At 45.8% G+C, this 22,080-nt stretch overlaps 1 protein-coding gene across 1 annotated transcript; it reads left to right on the forward strand.

Moving 5' to 3' along the window:
- Positions 1–5,974: 5,974 nt before the first annotated feature.
- ZNF652 (zinc finger protein 652) lies at positions 5,975–20,656 on the forward strand. Its single transcript, XM_056863441.1, has 5 exons — positions 5,975–7,079; positions 13,776–13,923; positions 16,682–16,797; positions 17,932–18,076; positions 20,081–20,656. The coding sequence occupies exons 1-5, from the start codon at positions 6,168–6,170 to the stop codon at positions 20,593–20,595; spliced, it is 1,836 nt and encodes a 611-aa protein (XP_056719419.1). The 5' UTR covers positions 5,975–6,167; the 3' UTR covers positions 20,596–20,656.
- The last annotated feature ends 1,424 nt before the right edge of the window (positions 20,657–22,080 follow it).

The raw sequence follows: 22,080 nt of genomic DNA on the forward strand, positions 1-22,080 counted from the left end.
CTTTTGCATCAGGACCATGAATAGGCATTTTAAAAAAGAGCTTTGAGCATCAAAATTGACCCTGCATGAATGGCCTTAGATTCATAGGAGCAGCTACAGAGACTACCTTAATATGAGTAGAAAAGAGCAAGAGCCCAATAGCACCTTAAAGACTAACAAAATTTCTGGCAGGGTATGAGTTTTCGTGAGCCACAGCTCGCTTCTTCAGATACAACTAGAATGTGATTCCATCTATCCTTAAGTAGAGAAGAGTGAATTAGACACACACAACGGCAATAGCATGTAAATGTCAAAAGCAAGTAAATGACATTCGCAGGAGTGATTGGATTAGGTGTGATATGCAGAGGGGTAGTAGGCGTGGAGAAATTAGCATTGGTAATGAGACTGGAATCCCAGATCTCCATCCAGTCCAAGAGAATGCATTGTCTTGAGCTTAATTATTAGTTGTCATTCAGCAATCTCTCTTTCTAATCTTCCTTTGAAATCCCTTTGCAAAAGAACGGCTACTCTTAAATCAGCAACTGAATGTCCTGGAAGATTAAAATGTCCCCCACCCCCCCCCCCCCCCGTTTTCTACATGTTGTAGTTTCTGATGTCAGACTTACGGTATGCCCATACCGTAATATGAATCCCCGGTATCTTTGTACACCTGCTATTCCATTGTTAGAACCGGCATCCTTGGAAGTTTGCAGTGACTGTGTTGGAACTTGGAGGATAAGGTCTTATATACATGGTCCAAAACGGGGCCAGGAAATATTTTTGTTCCTAGGTACTAGGGTATCTGCCCCATGACACATAGTGGAAGCTGCAGTACTTGCTCACGATCTGAGTTCGATCCCGATGGAATTTGGTTTCAGGTAGCCGGCTCAAGGTTGATTCAGCCTTCTGTCTTTCCGAGGTCGGTAAAATTAGTACCCAGTTTGCTGGGGGTAAAGTGTAGACCACTGGGGAAGGCAATGGCAAACTTCCCCATAAACATAGTCTGCCTAGTAAACATTGTGATGTGAGGTCACCCCATGGTTCAATAATGACCCGGTACTTGCTTGGGGGGACTATCTTTACCTTTTTAAGGGAGTCAGTTCCCCAGAGTTTCCCAGACATTTGAAGCTTTATGGGACAACAATCAGCATTTTGAAAATAACAATTGGATGCCAGTGCAGACTTAAGAGAATGATGCAGTATGTCAGCAACTTAAACCATCTAAACTATCCTCAGTGTTAGGCTGACAGAGCATTGTATTGATGCCTGCCCTTATTGTTATGCATGGATTATGACTTTTATAAAACAAAGTTAATGAAAAGCAAGGTATGCAGTCTAGCCTTTTGCCAAACTCTGCTCATTTGTATAATATTAGCAACTGCTGAGATTGCCGAGGAGAATTTTGATTTCATGATCTGTACTTAGAATCTTTTTGGACACTGAAATGAAACTTATAAGAAGCTATCAATCGATTACAAAAGCTATAATCCATCTAGCTCAGGTGATTGCAGCTTATTACTTTTGGTCTGTATTCTTGCCCAACCTAGTTTCAACATGCAGAGAAAGACTGGCCCGGTTTTATTACAGCACTGGTAAATGCCTCCACACCCTGGAGTCCTTGAAGGAAGCCGTTGTAAGACCTCTGCTAAGTCCTGTTTAGGTTCAACAGGCCTGAGAAATTATAGGGCAGCCTTGAATATCCAGTTTGTGGTAGCAAGCATCAAGTGGTCAAATAAAACCAAGCATCCAATGCTCAGTGCTAGTTATTTATTTACTTAATTTATACCCTCCTTTCTCCTCAGAGGTGATCCAAAGAGGTTGGCATCATTCGCCTGTCCTCCATTTTATCCTCATAATAACCCTTTGAGGATGGTTAGACTGAGTGTGTGTGACTCAGAGTGGGGATTCAAACCTGGGTCTCCCAGATCCTAGTCCAGTCCTCTAACCAGTTACACCACCCTGGCTTCCACTGTCCACTATATAGTTGCAGCTTCCAAATGCTATGCAAGTTACCCCATTCCAGAGCTTAAAGGAGAACCAAGAGACCAAAGAGAGGAAGGAACATGGGATGAGAGAGGCGGGGAGAGGGAGAGGATAGCTATAGGAACTGAAGCCCAGTTGGATCTGAGCTTCAGGGCTCTGGGCATCTAGGCAGAAAGCAATCCAAAAGGGGGAAATGCAAGTCTATTTGTCGTCATCGTCAGATAGAAGTGCAAGCATGATGGTAGCTTGGGGGCAAGCAAAAGGTTCGTTTGTGGGAAGGTTCTGTCCCAGGCATGGAACACACACATAGACCTGTGCTGTAATATGAGAACCTCTGCAAAACACAACAGAGATGATTTCTTACACTGCGGCGATGTGTTAAACCTTTGTTCTTTAGGGCACATGTGAGAATAATGAGCACTTATTGACTGATGAGGCCATATGTGCAAACGGAAGAAGTAATATCCGGAAATTCCGTCTCCTGAACTTGACATTTACTTACCGGTGATCCAAAGCTGACATCACAGGATCATATGCTTGTGGGCAAAACGGAACAAGAAAGTTCATTAGAAGAAGAAAGCACCTTCCTAAATGGTGGACTCTTTTCCTTGTTGCTTATTGTGGATTTTGGACACATTTAGATATATTTGCCCGTCCAGGGCATTTAAAGTTGGTTTGTTATGTTTATTGTTATGTTTTCAGTAACCTTGTTTGAATTTGTTGTTATTACATTTATCAGAGATTAGCCAACGTGCGGTTGTGTTTTGCCCAGGCATAGGACAAACATCAGCACCCTAAGTCAACAGGGTTATTTTGTTTCCAAGCTTGAAAATATGGGAGAGGGAACACAGAGAACAGTCTGGTGTATACCTTGACTAATCAGGAGGAGTGCTGGGAATTATTCAAAATCAGGTATAAAAGAGGAAGGTTCCATGTAGAGGCAGATTCATTCTGAACAAAAGGTGAAGTTTGACATCAGTTCAAATTATCCACACAAGAGTTGTTTGGACAGCCAGTCCAAGGCCAGACATTGAAGTGAGATTTGCCCAAATGTTGGTGTGGCTCCTGTGGTTAGGGAACAGAAACGCTAATAAATAATCTCTGCTAAAGGTAGATGAGTTAACTGCCCTATGAGGAGCGGTTAAAACACTTAAAGCTGTTTAGCTTGGAAAGAAAGCGGCTAAGGGGAGACATGATAGAGGTCTGTAAAATTATGCATGGTTTGGAGAGAGTGGACAGGGAGAAGCTTTTCTCCCTCTTAATACTAGAACACGGAGTCATCTGCTGAAGCTGGAGGGTGAGAGATTCAAAACAGATAAAAGGAAGTATTTCTTCACACAACACATTGTTAAATTGTGGAACTCCCTGCCCCAGGATGTGGTGATGGCTACCAACTTGGAAGGCTTTAAGAGGGGAGTGGACATGTTCATGGAGGAGAGGGGTATTCATGGCTACTAGTTAAACGATACTAGTCATGATGCATACCTATTCTTTGCAGGATCAGAGGAGCATGCCTATTATATTAGGTGCAGTGGAACACAGACAGGACAATGCTGCTGCAGTCGTCTTGTTTGTGGGCTTCCTAGAGGCACCTGGTTGGCCACTGTGTGAACAGACTGCTGGACTTGATGGACCTTGGTCTGCTCCGGCATGGCTTTTCTTATGTTCTTACGCAGAGACCTGAGTACCAGGCACTAAGCGAGGTCTGGCTTTCTCCAGGGGCCCTTCTGGGATGCTCGTTCACCTTCAGCCAAAATGACTGAAATTGGTGCAGGCCTACTAGATAACCTGTTGTTTACTTCTCAGCCCTAAATTTTGGGTGGTGGGAGGGTAGGCAAAAAGGGAGGTTGATGGTTGGGGTTGACAGGACAGCTGAGTTATTTCTAAGGTCCTGCCTAGTTGGGTGTGTGGTTAAAGGATTGCTCCTGAGTAAGAGTTGTGAGGTCTAATTTGTGGTGGTCTTCCTGTTTTGCTGCTGCTCAGCCTGTTGTTGGCCAAAAGGTGAGCTTTTTGCTTTCATGCCGGCAGCCTCATCAGCAGGAGTCAGATCCATTGCCTGTGACTGAGACGTGGTTGTCTATCTCCAGTGAAATACTATTGAGAAAAGCACAGCTCTGTAGGGAGGCAGAAGCATAGCACTCCCCTGTCCCTGGCTCAAGCACTGCATTTAGCTAGAGTCCCAAGCACAGTTGAGAATTTGCTCCATCAGAAACATTGGCTTGGGATGGGTTGCTCGTGCTGATTGGCTGCCCATAAGCCAATAATTTTGGCCTCACTCCCCTGTACATCAACTTCCTGCTGCATCCAAGGGGCTCAGGACCATCACCCCAATCCCTGTTCATCCCAACAACCTTTGCCTTCCGCCAGTAACCCCCCCCCCCCCCAAAGTAATGCAGGCCACATTGGCTAATCAGATGCAAGCAGTGGCTGGGGAATGTGCAACCTGGGGCTTTCCCCCTTTGCAAGAGTGTACATGTGTAAAAACTGAACCACCCCCTCAGTCCTCACCCAGAGAGTTATATGCCGAAGTCAATAAGAAGCAGGAGGTGGGAACCAGTCTTTATCTGCCAAATCTCAATTACTGCGCTGCAGCTGTAAAGTAATCCACAGATGGATTGAGCAACATTGGGCGTACTGGGAGCAGGTCAGCTGAATGTTGGATCGCAAGACCACAAGTAGAGGTCAACCCATGGTGCTCTTGCAGATTCTGCAGGTCCCCCCTCTGCCTTGGAGGTTTCTATATGATGGGATTCACCTATGAAGGAATCATCCCGTTGCATTGGGGCTGTCTGCACTGTCTGCTTGGGTTGCACCTCTGATGCTACACAGGAGTAGGCATTATGGGTGTTTGAGCAAGCAATAGCATGGGTTGGAGTGGAGTGGCTGGCAGTCACCTGGGACTGTGGTTGTGTTCTCTGTGTCCCCACTGGCATGGCATTGTACTAATAGTGTGGTAATGTAGTGGCAGCATATCTGCAGACTTCACACACACACACACACACACACACACACACACACACACACACACACTTTCTGTAAGGCGTACCTGTACTGGATCTGGCCAGAATGCTGCTAACAGTGGGCTATAACAGTGTTTGTTCTCCTTGCCTGCATGTGCAAAGTGCCCTTTCTGTGGGGCTCCCATCACCATATTCCTCCCTTGCATATATGTCCTATGTGTGCGCAGCAGGAGCCCAGAAAGTTACATCCCCACACTGCACCCCCTATCATCTGAGCCATGGGTGTCGTGTCAGGTGTTTATATAGCTCTTAGGAGGGCTGTGATTGCCTGCAGACTTAAATGGTATCCAAATTGTGCCAAGGCATGGGGGGGGGGGGGGCACACATACACTTTACAGGCACAACATAGTAAAAACATGACTAAGTTGTGAGAGGTTTAGGTTGCTGACGAAGCCCTGCTTCTCCTCAGTCGACCTATTCTCTGTCTGCAGATTAGTTACATTGGCCTAGCAATGGCATCAGTACATCTTCAAGACTCAGTGTAGAGGAGAGCTTAGGATGGCAACCTAAAATAAGCTATTTGGGACCATGGCTCATGGGGAGAGCATCTCCTTTGTGTGCAGAAGGTCCCTGGTTCAGTACCCGGTCTTTTCTAGTTAAATGGAAGAAGTTGTAGGAAATGTGAAAGACCTCTGCTTGAGAGCCTGAAGAGCTGCTGCCAGTCAGAGCAGACAATACTAACTTAGGCCAATGGCAGCCTCACATGTATTTTTATTTGCCACGTTAAACACTCTGTGACTGTATTTGAGGGCCCTTTAATTGCTCGGAAGGACAGCAGAAATACTTGCCAGCAGAAGAATTAAGCTCTCCCCCCTCCAGGCAGTGAGATGAATGGGCTATTATGAATAACAATGGCTAAGGCTGGTGTAGCAAATCCTGCCCTGTGCTTGGATTAAGCAACAAGTGATTTCAGGGATAAGTTCCTTCAGTTATTCTTAAGCCACTGACTTAATTTTCTTCTTCTTTTCTAGACAGAGTGTTCAGCTGTTGGTTGGCAGCTTTCTTCCTGTGAACTGCTGCCGGCGACTTCGTGCTGTAAAACCAGAGTTCCATGACCTACACGTGCTTTGGTGCTCTGCTCCCCAAAAGCAGTCATGTATTAGTTTTTTCCGATGCTTCATCTTGTTCCAGAGGAGTTACTTTGGTTTTCTGGAATACAAGGTGCTCAATGAACCGGGAGCCCCCATGAATGAAACAGCCAGCTCTTGCCAGCCGATGGCTAAAAACTGCACCTCGCATGTAGCGGGGATGGCACAAGAGGACAGCCACCAGGATCAGGTTCCACCCCCTTTCTATCATGAAGCCAGTCAGGAACTTGATTTGTCCACCAAAGTGTACAAAAAGGAGTCTGGGAGCCCTTATTCTGTATTGGTGGACCCAAAAGCAAGTAAGCCGCAGCTCCACGAAAGAGAGGAGCAGCCATATTTCAGGGAGGACAGAACAGTAGGAGAGGCCCGAGCCGTGAAAGAAGACAGGGAGAACTCTGACGACTTGCAGGAGGAGGAAGAGGAGGAAGATGAAGTGACTTACAAAAGGGAGCAGATAATAGTCGAGGTAAACCTTAACAACCAAACCTTAAATGTATCAAAAGGGGAGAAAGGGGTCCCCTCCCAGTCCAAAGAAACTGCTGTTCTTAAGACCAGCAGTGAGGAAGAGGAGGGTGACAGTGGGGAGGAAGAGGCCACTGAAGACAGTAATGATTATGAGGAAAATGAGAGGCAGAAGAAAAAAGAGCAAAGAGAGGCGAAAGATAGTGTTGCACAAAGGAGGACGCGGAGAGCTGCGTCTGCTGCAGCCACCACAACTTCCCCTACTCCCAGAACTACACGGGGGCGTAGAAAGAGCGTTGAACCCCCCAAGCGTAAGAAGAAAGCTGCAAAGGAGCCCAAGGCACCTGTGCAGAAATCAAAGTGTGAAGAAAAGGAGACTTTGACCTGTGAGAAGTGCCCCAGGGTGTTTAACACACGCTGGTATCTGGAGAAGCACATGAACGTCACTCACAGGCGCATGCAGATCTGCGACAAGTGTGGGAAGAAATTTGTTCTAGAAAGTGAGCTCTCCCTTCACCAGCAAACAGACTGTGAAAAAAACATCCAGGTAGGTCTTCTTGCCTGCTCGCCAGATTTCCCTACCTTCTGCTGTCCCCTGGACACCTTGGAAGGGGCGGAAATCCTTTGAGGAGAACAAGGGCCCGAGCCTCTCTACGTCTGTCGTCATTTCTTGTTGCACGCCCAAGGAAACTGATCTGTATGAATGCGGGGGGAGATGATGGCTGGCTGGTTGGGATTTCTCTGCACAGAGCCTTAGGGGAAATGGAGTGTCAGCTTTTAATAGCCAGCGTGGTATAGTGGTTAAGAGCAGCGGTTTGGAGCGGTGGAGTCTGATCTGGAGAACCGGGTTTGATTCCCCACTCCTCCACATGAGTGGCGGAGGCTAATCTGGTGAACTGGGTTTGTTTCCCCACTCCTCCACACGAAGCCAGCTGGGTGACTTTGGGCCAATCATTCTCTCTCAGCCTCACCTACCTCACAGGGTGTCTGTTATGGGGAGGGGAAAGGGAAGGTGATTGTAAGCCGGTTTGATTCTCCCTTAAGTGGCAGAGAAAGTCGGCATATAAAAACCAACTCTTCTTCTTCTTCTAATAGAGGTAATGGGTACCCGCGTTAATGGAGGCAGGAGCTGATTTCCAGAAATCATAAATGGATTACCCCCATATTGGTGAGAATTCCTGCCCCCATAACAAGAGACATTTTGCTGATGGATAGAGATCCAAATATAACACTGGCCGCGGCCAAATATCTCTCCATCATATTTTCCTCTTAAGAAATAACTGCTCAGGACCTATGGGTCATAGGAGCAAAGAAGGGAAGGGAAGTAGTGAAGCTGGGTGTGTCGTTTGCCAAGGTAATTCAAAGAGCAGGTTAAAGTAGCGCTTCTGTTTCTTTGAATAATTCTGTTGGCTGAATAATGGGTGTTACAAATCTCCGCACATTTTGATAAGGGAAGGAGAAACTCAAGCCGGGCAGCTAGGAATGAGAGGTATGAGACCAGCCGCAATTTTGGCCCGACTGGTTTCTTGCATGGCTATAAGTCCCACCATAATGTGCGACAAAGGGATACATGTCTGCACGACACAACACAAGGAGCCAGTCACAAGCTTCCTGCTGGTGCTTATATCTTGCAAAATACACAGATCTGTGCCACGCATCCCAGTATAGGTGTAGGCATGATTTTTCCTACACATGGCTGTTGTGCAGTTTAGAACTCTACTCTTTGTCCCTTGGCTCCTGCCCACCGTAAAATAAGGCTCTAAGTATGCTGAAAGATCCTAGGGAAGTTATCTGCAAACTTAAACCTTGCCCAAGATTCCTTTATTTCCTCCCTTCTCCCTCCCCCTCCCAGAAGCATTCCATAGATGCCATCTGCCTGTATTGAAATTCCTCCACAAATCATTGAGTTCAGAAACTTCCTTGAGAATCGTGGGATGCTCCGACCGTGTTGGCCTCTGGAATCTCTGCGCAGCACAGTATACATGCAGAAATATTCACAGTATACAGTTGTGTGCTGCTGGCGCACGTAGGGTTCAATCATAAGAACGCTTTCTTGGTAGCAAGCTCTCGAATAAAACGGGACTTCCGAGTAGATACAGGATTGCTCTCTCTTAGTCTTGAATTCTTTGCACTTCATAAGATCAGATCCACCAAAGACAAGTGCAGAGAAATGAATTTCTCCCTTTGGCTCAGAACAAAACAGGGACGAGCTTGTAATGAGCAGAGTCACACACGTGGGACAACTTGGTGGAGATTTAACATGTTAAAAGTGGTCTTCTCACTGACAGGAGGTGTATCTAGTTACTTTCAAGCCCATACATGTAGGCTTGTGAAACCATCCTGTCATTCTGCTCATCTGAAGTGCTGAGACTAAATGCTGCTTGGAGTATTCTGTTGGAAATGATCTCTTAATGCCGCTCATTGCCTGGAGATTTGTCTTGTTTTTACTTGCACACTTAAAACATGGGTTTCTGGACACCATTGTTCTGTGAGCAGACCCGTCTCTCAAATTGGCAGTTTCTTTCCCAAGTCCAAAGAACTGCATGGCCTACTGTTTCTGGCCTGAAGTCTCCTCGGATCACATCCTCCAGATGTCCTTTACACTGCCAACTGGTCCCTATTATAGTCCCTGTTAAAATTATTCTCTCCCACCCCCTTGTCCTAATGCACCTTTGAACAAGATTAGCTGTTGTAAAATTGCACGGTTGTTTCACTTGCAGGATGCACCTGGCTTTACAGCGTTTAGGCTTTCAAGTTAAGATTGCAGTTTTGAGACGGTACAGTTCTTGTATGCAACGTGGAAAGCTTTGCTGGGAAGGAATCAGTTTTTAAAAGTCATCTTACCCTTTCCTTCATTCATATAAAGCTTGTATGAAAATTGTGTGTGCAATTGGCAATATACAGCATTTCACCTGCCATTAAATTAAACTTGATGCATAGGAGAGCCAGCTTGGTGTGGTGGTTAAGGTGTCGGACTAGGATCTGGGAAACCCAGGTTGGACTCCCCACTTGCACCATGGAAGTTTGCTGGGGCCAGTCATACACTCTCAGCCTCGACCCTGGAAAGTATTTGGATGGGAGACCTCCAAGGAATACCAGGGGCATGACATGGAGGCAGGCAATGGCAAGCCACCTCTGAACCATCTCTTTGCCTTGAAATCCCTACGGGTTTGCCGTAAATCAGATGTGACTTGACGGCAAAACACACACACTATGCGTAGGGCTGCTTAAATTTCAAGGTGAAATGGTAAATAAGGCAGTAGAGCAACAAATGACATTTTCCTTTTGGTCAAGCCTGTTGCTGAAAGGGGGAAGTGTACACATGCTGGCGCTCCACAGACAAGACTGGATAGGTTTCTACCCCTCAATTCAGCTCGTTAGAATACCCCACACTTAGCTGGGAAGTCTAATAGAATCCAAATTTCAGGGGCTGTTTAACACAGTATATGGAAGAGACCTTGCTTTGTATTGGGTCAGCTTCAAATGTGGCAAAGGTTTGCAGTTGGTTTAGTTCCAAGTGTTCATTTTAATGGCTTAGATCTGACAATGGGTTGTTAGTCCCCCATGGAAGCTTCTGCAGTTCCACGCTCTGATTTTTCGGCTACCCTCACAATGAACTGCATGTGACATTTGACTCAAATGTTTGATGGAGCCACAGAAGCCTGTGTACTACTGTTTCACCTCAACAGTTCTCTCCTTTTGCGTACCCCTTCTCAGCTTTGGACACCCTAGTCCCCGAGATTGTCGTATCCTCCTCTGTGAGGAGTGGAAACCACTTGTTCCCTTCTCTATGTCTACCTCCCTGAATCCCAGTTTGGATATGAGAGAGCAAACAAATCTGGGATACGTAATAGATTAATCAGGTGTATTGAGTCTGAAGAATTTGGCAACAATACAAAGTGTTGTGTTAGAAACCTTCGGTTCTCTTACTTCATACGTTCTGTAAATACGCTTATCTTTTTTAATGTGTTTCTGTATGGGCTGCTATTGTTGACATATATTGCATAAATTACACCAGTTTGCGGAATTCAGCCCCTCTTGTCACAAAAGTGTCTGTTTTAAGAGCAGAGAATACCTAGCCATGCATATAGCCAGATTAAGGGTCTTGTTTGAGATTAGTTCATGGATTATAAAATTTCTGACGAGTCTTCACCTTTATGAAAAACACATAATAATCACTGATGTCAGGGTTTCCCTGTTGCCAAGCAGGGGTCAGCCTTGTTATTGTATGAGAGGGGTCTGCATATTCTTACATCTAAAGGGTCAAATTATGTCAAAATTCAGAGCAAGAGATAAAGAACCAGTAGAAGAAAGTTAAGTTGAATAACTGAAACAATACAGCTTGGCCTTATTTGATTTATTTATTTACAAAATTTATTTCCCACTTTTCTGCCCTTACAAGGGCCTCCAAGTTGGCTAACAAATTAAAACATCTGTGTTAAAATACAGTTTAAAACCATTAAAATAAACCTCTCTCTCCCAAACAGACATCATTATCGCAACTTTAAAAAGAGTTAAAAAGAGAGTTTAAACACATACGAAACATAAAACATTGATTAGGAAGGAGAGATCGCTGAGGGAATGCCAAATGAAAAAAGTCTTCTCTCACTGGCAGAAGATGGCAACAGAAGGTGACAGATGAATCTCCCTGTGGAGAGAGTTCCAGTTTTTTGGTTCCATGACCGAGAAGGCCCTCTCCTGGGTAGCCACCCGCCTAATCTCAGAAAGCAGAGGCACCCGAAGCAGTTCCTCTGAAGATGATCATAGTATTCAGGCAGGCTCATAAGGGAGTAGGTGGTCCTTCAGGTATGTTGGTCCTAAACCATATAGGGCTTTGAACTTGAATTGTACCTGGAAAAAATTGGAAACCAGTGTATGTGATCAAGGACTGGAGTGATTATGGTTCCTATGACCCACTCCAGTCAACATCCTGACTGCAGCGTTCAGTACCAATTCTGAACACTTTTCAAGGGCAGCCCCACAAAAAGTGCATTGCGGTAATCTAATCTAGACGTAACCAGGGCATGCATCACAGTGGCCAGATCTTTTCTGCCCAGGGAAGTCCACAGCTAGCTAATCAGTCAAAGCTTATAAAGGCGTTCTTGGCCGCAGCTGTGACGACATTAGTGATTATTGACATGTTGATTGATAGGCCATAATGTTTCTGCAGCCCAAACACCGGTTATTAAAAAGTGGCACACGTGAGGTCTCACAATAAATAATACCCACCGGAGCACCCTACATCAGGGGACCCCAACCTTTTTGAGCCTGTGGGCACATTTGGAATTCTGACATGTGCTTGGTGGACATAAAAACACAGATCCTTGTGATGTGGTGGCAGCTGCTGCCAAAGCAACATTTTAAAAGAAATGCACAGCCAATCAAATCTCCAGTAGTCCATATAAGCCTTGCTGGGCAAAAGCCCTACCTGGCCCCACCCACTTCTACAAAACGGTGGGTGCCAGAAAAGGTGTCAGTGGGCACTAGGTTGGGGGTCCCTGCCCTACATGATTGATTTAGTGCACAATCATAAAGATATGTTTGGGTCCAGGCTACATGTTTCAGCTGGTTGCAAGGATTGCCACCCACGGAGCAAAGTTTTCTCACCTTTCCTGTCCTGCAGCATCCGCAAGCGTTCCCTGAAATCTCATTTCTTGGTGGCATAAGGGACCGCTAGAAGCATAATTTGGAGGGTGTTTCAGGCTTCAGTCACACTGTTGGTGGAATTGCTTGTGACTGTGGAAACACTAGCCTGGATCCAGCTCATGGTTCTCATTTGGATTATGGGCAACTGTTCACCCCTTCATGTAAAGCATCTCTAAGAACCCTTTAAATCCTTCTAAAAACTTTGCCTGCTTGCTATTTTTTCACCCATCCATTCTTGCATCCCACCTATCCCTCCAATATACCATCACTTCTAGATTACATTTTTCTTTTTTAAGGAGCCACATTTGGCTGTAGAGCCATTGATTGCAGACCCCCGTTGTGTTCCACCCTTAATTTTGGCTAGAAAGAGTGTGTGGTTTCTCTTCATCAGCACCACCCATGACCTGCCAAATAAAGTTCTGCAAAAATGTATATATTTTAGCAACCTTGGTAAGAAATTTAAAAATCAAAACTTCTCTTTGAATAGTTTATTCTGGTGACATAATATGGGGCTTGGAGGGAAGGCATTGAGGTATAGCCCGATCTCGTCAGATCTCAAGCTTAGCAGGGTCAGCCCTTGTTAGTATTTGGATGAGAGACCACCAAGGAATACCAGGGTCGCTATGCAGAGGAAGGCAATGGCAAACCACCTCTGTTAGTCTCTTGCCTTGAAAACCCCATAAGGGGTCACCATAAATCAGCTGCAACTTGACACCACTTTACACACATGCACAATATGGGGCTCTCTGAATTTCACAAATACGGTTTAATATCTGTATCCATGCACTGATCCCGTGTAATATAAGTAAAACTGCCGCCAACAGCATGTAGAAATGCAGTGTTCTCATTCCTGAAGAGTTGGCTTGGTTTCTTTTTGATATATTTTTCGTGTGTCTTTATCCTTAAGGCTACTTTCCCCCCCTGTTGACTTGTAATATGGTTCCTGCAACTTGCCTGCAGCGATTTTCCAAAGCAAAAAACTGGCAGTCTAGAATATTAAATTTCCTAAGGCAGCAGACGCCAGCTATGATTTAATCACGGAAGAAGGCCCAGTTTGTCATTCACTTTAACACCTAACTGTCCTCAATGATAAGAGCTCTTCCCGCCCCCTTCTGTAGAACCAGGGGCTGAGTCACGGCATACCCACCAGATCCTTGAAACCTGAATGTAGCTGCTGTTCTGCCCTTCAGATAGCAGCAGGTGGCGCCCTATGCCAAGAACATTCATTTATCCTTCACTGAATTTGTAGTTTTTAAGCTGCTGCAGATGACTGGGGAAGGCACTGGCAAACCACCCCATAAACATAGTCTGCCTAGTAAACATTGTGATGTGATATCACCCCATGGGTCAGTAATGACCTGGTGCTTGCACAGGGTACTGCCTTTACCTTTTTCAAGCCGCCACAAAAGCGGCAGAACTCTGCACTGAAGTGGGTGGCATTGTAGTGACTGCCATCAAAATGTACTCCTAACCACTGTGAAGATCCTCGTTGTGTGTGTGTTCTTCATCTGCAGGGGGCTTGAAACTCCCCAAACGAGCTCTTTCTGAATTTACCCTTCTTTGTGTCTCCCCCCCCCCCCCCCCCCGGTTCATCCAGTGCGTTTCCTGCAACAAATCGTTCAAGAAGCTATGGTCCCTTCACGAGCATATCAAGATTGTCCACGGCTATGCAGAGAAAAAATTCTCCTGCGAGATATGCGAGAAGAAGTTCTACACCATGGCTCACGTGCGCAAGCACATGGTCGGTGAGTGTTCACCGCTCGTGTTTGTGCCTCCTGCTCCTCAGCCCCTTGGCTCTGAGCGGCTGTTCAAAAGGCTTCCTCTTTTTTAAAAAAATTGATACCAAGCCTTTTGTCCATTACTAAGCCCTTGATGGTTTCACAAGCAGTTGCCCAAACTTGGGAGGGAGACTGTCCTCCGCCGAATCCCCATGTGGGAAAAGAGTAGAGGAGTAGACTCTGGTATCTAATTCAACACTTTTAAAGCCAGACTTCCTTCCTCGTTCAGTTGCCTTATAAAAATTCCTGAAAACAAGAGCTGCTGGTGCTGGCTGTGACGTGTGATGACCGTTGGTGCATCTGAGAGAGGCGGGCAGTGCTCCGATCTGTGTGTAGCCCAGGGACATTGTACCTTGACTCAGCTGCTTAAGTCGCCCTTCCTCTTCTAGTTGTGTAATGACGTCTGTTGCCATGGCGTGTATCTGATTGCAGCGGGGGGGTGGGGAGGCTGTCCTGGTGCCTCTGGGCCAAGCATCCAGAGAGAATTTACAGAATTGCACCAGAGATTGCAGCTTAGTGGCATGTGGTGGGTGGGTGGGTGTGATTTTGCTGGGGGCGGGGAGGTGAGGAGGTCATCACCTTGGCCATTTCTAAATTGGATAGCTGGAGCAGCCCGAGGGAGGACTTGATCATGGTCCTGCTCCTTTGAAGACCTTTTGTTTTATTAGAGATTGGAGGACCTTCCTCATCACGTCCTTATAATGAGACCTTTACTTGATTCCCAGGGCCAAGTTTCTTGCAGCCGTTTTAGCTAGGCTAGCCCTGCATTCAGGGGCAGACAAAATCATTTACAAGCATACCTCCGAGATATTGCGGGTTTGGTCCCAGACCACTGCAATAAAGCAAATGTCACAATTAAGTGAGTCACACAAATTTTTTTGGTTTCCCAGTGCATATAAAAGTTATGATAATACTATACTGTAGTCTATTAAATGTGCAAAAGCATTGTGTCTAAAAAAAAGTACTGTAATAATAATGAAAAAGTTTGACAAAATGTGACACAGACACACAAAGTGAGCACCTGCTGTTGGGAAAATGGCGCTGATAGACTTGCTCGAAAACGCAATATCTGCAAGGCGCAATAAAGTGATGCGCAATAAAACAAGGTATGCCTGTATCTTTTATCCAATGAGGATCATTATGTCACCTATATGATGTCACTGTACGCATTGGCAGCCAAGAAGATTCAAGCCAAACTCTCATCCTGATGTTTAACATGCTGCAATCTTTGTTATACCCTAGTCCCGACATGGTATAGTGGTTAAGAGCGCTGAATTCTAATCTGGAGGACTGGGCTTGATTCCCCACTCCTCCACATGAGCAGCGGACTCTAATCTGGTGAACCGAGTTTGTTTCCCCACTCCTACACATGAAGCCTGCTAGGTGACCTTGGGCTAGTCACAGTTCTCTTAGAACTCTCAGCCTCACAAGATGTCTTATGTGAGGAGGGGAAGGAAAGGCGATTGTAAGCCACTTTGAGACTCCTTAAAGGTAGAGAAAAGCAGGGTATAAAAACCACCTCCTCCCTCCTCTTCTTCTTCCTCTCCTTCTTTTTAAATTGTCTTTAACCTTGCTGTGTTTTCTTTTATTGTTATATTTAATATTGCTTGGGCAGTTACTTTTGTAATATTGTTGTGGCCTTTAGCCTCGCACAGTAAATTTTGCCTACCTAGTAAAGATACGGTTTTGGCATTGAGACCGTATGGCCCAGTACGATGACTGGGAAGTGTAAGATGAAAGGTAGGGTGTTGGGCAAAGTGGGCTGGTAGTAAAAGGATATTTTCCTCCAGAGATAAGAGGTTTAGGCAGAGTGGTCTTTTGCTTTTATATTCAGGGTCTTCACTGAAAATCATTATCATTTGCTAGCAGAAGGAAACCTTTTGCTATGCCAGGTTGACAGGCTTTTTATCCTCTCCTGAATTTTGTGGCAAAGCCCACTTGAGTTGTTTTGGCAAGTAAACGATTGCCTTATGGATCCCTCTGATGCAGTGTTTCTTGGGCATCCACCCCCCTGCTCTCAGCCTGTAAGACACAATACCATCACTTACTGATATCAGGGGAGGGAAGGCAGCATGGTATAGCCCAGTCTCTTCAGATCTCGAAAGCTAAGCAGGGTCAGCTCTGGTTAGTATTTGGATGAGAGACCACCAAGGAATACCAGGGTTGCTATGCAGAGGGAGACAATGGCAAACCACCTCTGTTAGTCTCTTGCCTTGAAAACCCCTTAAGGGGTCGCCACAAGTCGGCTACGACTTGATGGCACTTAGAATCATAGAACCATAGAGTTGGAAGGGACCACCAGGGTCATCTAGTCCAACCCCCTGCACAATGCAGGATATTCACAACTACCTTCCCCACACACCCCCAGTGATCTCTACTCTATGCCCAGAAGATGGCCAAGATGCCCTCCCTCTCAGAAACTGCCTAAGGTCATAGAGTCTGCATTGCTGACAGATGGCCATCTAGCCTCTGCTTAAAAACCTCCAGGGAATGATCACTTTCCACCTCCCAAGGAAGTCTGTTCCACCCAGGAACTGCTCTTGACACACACACACTATTATCAGTGCTTGTAGAAGACTCTGCCTCATTATATTTGATTGGGCTGAAGTGGTTGGGGGGGGGGTTCCTTTCATATTCCTTCGGAATATACGTCTAAGCGATTGCTTAAATTAAGCCATCTGTTCCTGTTAAGATGTGAACTTTCTTCCCTCATTTGACATTTCAGCACATACCAAGGACATGCCATTCACGTGTGAAACCTGTGGAAAATCCTTCAAACGCAGCATGTCACTCAAGGTTCATTCTTTGCAGCATTCTGGCGAGAAGCCTTTCCGATGTGAGGTACGGCATACCCTGCTCGTTTAGTGTGGAAACAGAGTTGGAATTGCTTAGAACTTGAACAGCATGCACGTAGTGGGTGAACAGAGGCGGAGGTTGTGTGTAGGTGACTTATTTACCCCCGTGGCGGCTGCTTTAACTCACTGTGGGGCCAATGCAGTCATGGGGTGGTCCCAGCCATCTGTAGCATCCAACCTCCTGGGGCGCCACTAATGAAAGGTGTGAAGTAGCGGGTCCATGGTAAAATGTTCTTCACGGTGTAATCAGGCACTGCGACTGATTGATGTCCTCTGGTTGCAGTTTTGTTGCGATTAATTTATAAGAAGCGACAAGGCAACGAGTAGCTGTGTGTCATCTGGGTGTTGTTTTATATACGTCGGGGGTTTTGTCTCCTACAAGGTGCCAACAGAGTGCTGATTTCCCCAGCATTCCTCTGCCCCCTGCAGTCCCTTTCAGCCCCTAGAACGATTATTCCTGCGGGGGGGGGGGGGCGGTGTCACAGGACTAGTAGGATGAACAGCCTCATGAGTTGAGGGGGGTGCTGCAGTGGAGGTAGAGGGTTGAAACTACCCCTCCTGCCTTTTCCATCAGCACAACTCCAGCTGACAGAAAGAGGAGGGACACGAACGTTTCACCGTCTCTTCACTGCAGCCCGGAAAGCTGCTGTTCTTCAGTTCCAGGAATAATTGGGGGGGAGTTGAAAGGGACTGTAGGGGGAGGGAGTAATGGGGAGAGAATCTGCATGACTTCCATTGTCATTTCATAGGACACAAGTTTTTATGTGTATTAGTATTACAAATTGCTTTGACTCCTAAGTTCTTTGTCTGGGCTTTGAAATGAAATGGAGCAAAATCCTCCCCCACTTCCTGCTCTCCCACTGAGTCACTTGGTCGTTTTCCATCCTACCTAAAGTAATAGTCTGTATATATGAGAGGGTGGCTTATTTTTTCGTTTCTTCTAACATTGTTCAATAAAACCTTAACTCGCGGCGTGTTTTTCATTTTGAGACACTATGGCAACTGTCCCTAGAATTAATTGGCATTGACCACGATTTCATTCTCGTGGTTTTCTGGGTCTCTCTCCTCTTGGGACTGCGGCTGCTATATTGTTGTGATTCAGGCATTTATCTGTTTATAGAACTGTGACGAAAGGTTTCAGTACAAGTACCAGCTTCGTTCCCACATGAGCATTCACATCGGACATAAGCAGTTCATGTGCCAGTGGTGCGGTAAAGACTTCAACATGAAACAATACTTCGATGAGCACATGAAAACCCACACTGGTAAGGATGTGATATTTTTTCCTTACTTTGCAAAAGTACGCTAGACCTTCCATGGTCGAGCGTAATCCAGAGTACAGAGGTCACACAGTTACTCAGCACTTAACCTCTTCCTCCACCTGATCAGTAGTACTCTTACTGCTTTATAGAGTAATAGCTGGAAAGGGCTGGAACCTGCTCCAAGGACACCCCAATCTCAGTTTTGCCCTGGAAGGGAAGAAAGGGGAGTCAGGATAAAGGAGATTAATGTGGGTAAATACAATTACACATTGGCTTTATTTCATTTGGGAGAGGTTTATGGGTTTTCATTTGCAAGGGTTTATGGGGGGGGAGCAGGTTTTGAGGAGAGATTTCAGTGAGGAAGTACATGTGTTCTAGGAGAAAGTTCCAGGTATAAGGAACTGCATCACTGATGTATCTGGGATATGAGAGCAAAAGTCTAAACGAGGTTGTGTTAAAAGCAGGTTTGGCTTCAGATTTTTTATGCTAAATGCAGAAGGGAAGAAAGGTATTTGGGGAAGAGGTGTTCCATGGTCTGGCAAAAGAGGTGAAGGTTCCGGGCGACAGAGTTCTAGGTAAAGATAGGATGAACACACGAATCTGCCTTATACTGAATCAGACCCCTGGTCCATCAAAGTCAGTACAGTCTACTCAGACCGGCAGCATGTCTTCTCAGACCGGCAGCGGCTCTCCAGGGTCTCAGGCAGGGGTCTTTCACATCACCTACCTGCCTCATCCCTTTAACTGGGGATGCAGGGTATTGAACCTGGGACCTTCTGCATGCGAAGCTGATACTCTACCACTGAGCCACCGCCCCTCCCCAGGATACTGCAGTTGGGGTGAGGGAAGGCCAGAACAAAGAAGGTTGCATTAGTCGGTAAGGAAATTCTCAGCATTCACCCAAACCATTCCCTGCTGGGCTGGAAAATACTTCTGTCCAAAACCTTGGGGAGGAGCGGCCAGCCAGAATATACCATGCTGATCTGGATAAAAGGGAAAAAAATCTGAAAGGGAAATGGGACAGTAACCAGAGCTGAACAGGACAAGAGAGAAGCAGCCAGGAGTGAGGTGAAAAGGGGGCACGTAAGGGGTTAAATGAGCGTAATAGAGTGGTTGCCTTGCCAAACATGTCTGGGATGGGGAAGAAGGAGAAAGGCTTTAAGGATTTGTGGTTTCAGGAAAGGTGTTGGCAAAAGAGATCCCTGTGGATTCATCATAGGCGAATGGGGTAGGGGAGAAGCGGGCTTTAGAGCACCAGAGTTAGAGAACCACCAAGGATTGTTAAGATGTGGTACGATAGCATGCCTTGCCCAAGAAGATTGCAGAGTAGTACTTCTTTTCCCAACAATGAAAGCCTTGATTCCTTTTTCTGCTAGCTATTACTTCTGTCTGAAAATCTCTTGACCACAGATTTCTGACCTGAATAGCCCAGGCCAGCCTGATCTCAGAAGCTAAGGAGGGTCTAGAATAGGGAACCAGCATGGTGTAGTGGTTAAGAGTAGTGGTTTGGAGCAGTGGACCGGGTTTGATTCTCCCCTCCACATGTGGTGGAGGCTAATCTGGTAAACTGGATTTGTTTCCCCACTCCTCCACATGAAGCCAGCTTGGGGTAGCCACAGCTCTCTTCGAGTTCTCTCAGCCTCACCTACCTCACAGGATGTTTGTTGTGGGGAGGGGAAGGGAAGGTGATTGTAAGCCGGTTTGATACTTCCTTTAGTGGTAGAGAAAGTCGGCATATAAAAACCAACTCTTCTTCTATTTGGATGGGATACCTCCAAAGAATACCAGGGTCATGACATGGAGGCAGGCTATGGCAAACCACCTCTGAATGTCTTTTGCCTTGAAAACCCTACAGGGTCGCCATAAGTCAGCTGTGACTTGCTGGCAAAAAACAAAAAAAATTATAGCTATATCGGCCAAAAAGTTTTAATTTGACTGAGGTAACCTTAGCAGATCACAGTTGGCACCCAGTTGTCCTATATGAGTTCTGTGTTTAATTTTTAACAGGAGAGAAGCCCTTTATCTGTGAAATCTGTGGCAAAAGCTTCACCAGTCGGCCCAACATGAAGAGGCACCGCCGAACTCACACAGGGGAGAAGCCATATCCGTGCGACGTGTGTGGCCAGCGGTTCCGCTTTTCCAACATGCTGAAGGCGCACAAGGAGAAGTGCTTCCGCGTCACCAGTCCAGTCAATGTGCCGCCTGCTGCCCAGATACCCCTCGCCACGGCCTCTCCTGCCACCACTGTACCTTCTGTTGCGAACACACCCAATGCCCCAACCCCAACTCCACCCATTAATATGAACCCGGTGAGCACACTTCCTCCCCGCCCTGTCGCCCACCCGTATTCTCACCTGCACCTTCACCCACACCATCCGCATCACCTGCCGGTCCCCCCTGTCCCTCACTTACCCCCACCTCCAGCTCTGTTTAAGAGCGAGCCTTTAAACCACAGGGGCCAAGGCGAAGACAGTTTTCTGCGGCACCTGGCAGAAAAAAACAGCTCAGTACAGCACCACTAACTGCTTGTCTTCGGCCTGCCATTCTCTTGGTCTTTTGCACATGGAAGTGTGCCCCCTCCACCCACCCTGAGAAACCTCGTGGTGTCGCCCGTCGCTCCAAGTGAAGGATCCGAGCTCTGATCTCGGCTGTTCAGCAAAGCAGTCGTCGGGCACAGGGGGAACCCAGCAGAACAGAAGCCCAACTTGGCTGGCACATTTTACCGTTGACTTTACTGTTCACAATGACTGAGACTTGTGGAATTTTTTTACAGTTTCATATCAGCTGATGAGGTATGCTTGCTTTTATATCCCGGACTTTCTCCTCAAAGAGGGGACGGGCCTGGTTTCCTTTGTACTAATCGGAAAGACTGTGAGACTAAATCCCAGAGCATTAATTATCACTGTGTATTGTTAATTTTTTTTCCAGCTTTTTGGGGGGGGGAGTGTGCGTGTGTGTGCGCACTGGTTGAGTGAGCCAGCCACATGATCGCAGAATACTAAACATTATAGCAAAAAAAAAAAAAAAAAAGACAGTAAACAAAACTTAATCTCATTTGAGTAGTTCTAACACACTCTTTATTTTAATACGGGGAAAAAATTATTTTAGAGTTTTTTTGTATAGACCTATTTAGTAGCCTGTTTCTAAAATGAAATGTATTTCGAATAAGCGGTGTAATTTTTTTCAGTGTAGCTGGACCTATGTTGTTATAATAGATAATTTTTATAATCATTCAAATGTGATTTCTTTTTTTTAAAAGATGCAAATAGCTTCTATAGTAAAAAAAGAATTATTCTTACATCTGTACTACTCTAAAAAGGTGCTGGAGCCGGGAGGGAAAGAAACCCAAGATGTCTGTGGGAAGGCTGACTCGGAAGTGGAGATGATTTGAGAACTTTATATAACTTATTTGTAGGGGTTTTTTTTTTTTGTTAACCTTGCTTTATCTTCTTTCACTTGGAGTTATAAAACAAGTACATTAAACTACTGTGTTCCCACAAACATTTTTCGCTCAGCTAGGCTAAAGTGTGAAATGTTTCAGAAAGGGTAGACCCTCTCATGGGGTAAAATTGGGGTATAAAGCTGTGCAGGGGTGGGGGAGACTCAAGCCAGATGTGGGGAGTTGGCTGTCATTTCTTGGGCATACATTAGAACCTAGTTCATTACGTAAATGTGTGTTTGAGGTATGACTTCTGATTTGGGAATCATTGGATGCTGCTTGTTTCGTTTCTTTGTTTTGTTTTTTCCCCCCATCACTTTCAGAGATTCTTGAGTTCACTAGGAGAAAAGTGGGGAATCACAAATAAGGTGCTGTGTGGCTGGATTTGTAAAATAAACCTGGATTGGTGAATCTGGTGCGAAGGTGGTTGTTAATGTTGGCCGAAAAATGTTTACCAGTATGTGCACATGATGAAGCAGTATCCTGTACAAAGAGCAGATGCATATAATATAGGATACTTTCTTACACATTTTTGTCGTCAGGGTTGACAGGTCAATGGAAAAGAAAT

This window comes from Euleptes europaea, chromosome 18 (genome assembly GCF_029931775.1).
Source record: "Euleptes europaea isolate rEulEur1 chromosome 18, rEulEur1.hap1, whole genome shotgun sequence".
Lineage (NCBI taxonomy): Eukaryota > Metazoa > Chordata > Lepidosauria > Squamata > Sphaerodactylidae > Euleptes > Euleptes europaea.